At 48.9% G+C, this 1,002-nt stretch overlaps 1 protein-coding gene across 1 annotated transcript in view; it reads right to left on the reverse strand.

The window, feature by feature from the left end:
• Positions 1-1,002, reverse strand: part of LOC105502140 (liver carboxylesterase 1-like) — a gene marked incomplete at both ends in the record, with an annotated part of 64,082 nt that overhangs the window by 41,665 nt on the left and 21,415 nt on the right. Inside the window, one exon of the mRNA XM_011928515.1 lies at positions 271-309. Within this exon, the coding sequence (XP_011783905.1) occupies positions 271-309 (39 nt within the window). The remainder of the gene's footprint in view (positions 1-270; positions 310-1,002) is intronic.

A 1,002-nucleotide genomic window follows, 5' to 3' on the forward strand; every position in this document is an offset into this window, starting at 1 on the left:
TGTAAAATAGAAGGGGAGTGGGCAGAGCCCAGTGCACGCAGAGGTGATGCCTGGGAGCACTGGACTGGGAGTCAGGAAAATGGGTTCCAGGCCTGCCGCTAGTCCTCCTGGCTGTGTTACCCAGGTGAGTCACTACGCTTCTCTGGGCTCAGCAACAAACACACAGGAGTTACTATAATTTCCCAAGAGAGGATTCTTTCACTCACAGTTAATTGGAGCTTAAAGGTGCTAAGACTCAAAACCTGTAATCGAGAAACAAAAGGTCCTTACCTCTCTGGGGTCTCCATGTCAATCCAGGGAGAGGAATTTCTGTGAAGACAAAGGCAGAGGATGTGGGTTAGAGGCTTCCCAGGAGAACACTGAGCTGGGTGACTCGGTCAACAGAGGTGTCAGGTTCTCCCTCGTGGTGCCAAGCTGGCTGGGCCGAAAGGAAGTGGGCAGAACTCCAGCTCCGCTGGGCCTGAGCACAGGGTGAAGGCGTAGCAGGGAAGGGTGGGCACCCGCATGGGAAGGATGGGCCAGGGACTCTGAGCCAGAGTTGATGGAACTCTGGAGAGGATGCCCACTGGTTGTGGCTGCCCAGCCCCCAATCTCTCTCCCTTTCCTCTTCCCCTGGGAAGAACATGCAATTCTCCTTCGGAGACCTCCTTCTTCCCCCATCACTCCATGAATTCATACATCTATATGCCACCTGGTGTGCTCCATCTCTCTGAACATGAATTTTAGCTCAGGAATGAGCATACACCCATGTCAATCCAATAGAGTTTACCCCAAAACTTCTGCAGGAATTGTTTAGAAAGAGGATTTTTATAAATTACCTTGGGCAGTATGGCCATTTTCACAATATTGATTCTTCCTATTGATTCTTCCTATCCATGAGTATTGTATGTTCTTCCATTTGTTTGTGTCCTCTTTTATTTTGGATTCAATGCCATCCCCATTAAGCTACTAATGACTTTTGCCACAGAATTGGAGAAAACTGCTTTGAAGTTCATATGGAAC

Source organism: Colobus angolensis, unplaced genomic scaffold (genome assembly GCF_000951035.1).
Source record: "Colobus angolensis palliatus isolate OR3802 unplaced genomic scaffold, Cang.pa_1.0 Scaffold770, whole genome shotgun sequence".
Lineage (NCBI taxonomy): Eukaryota > Metazoa > Chordata > Mammalia > Primates > Cercopithecidae > Colobus > Colobus angolensis.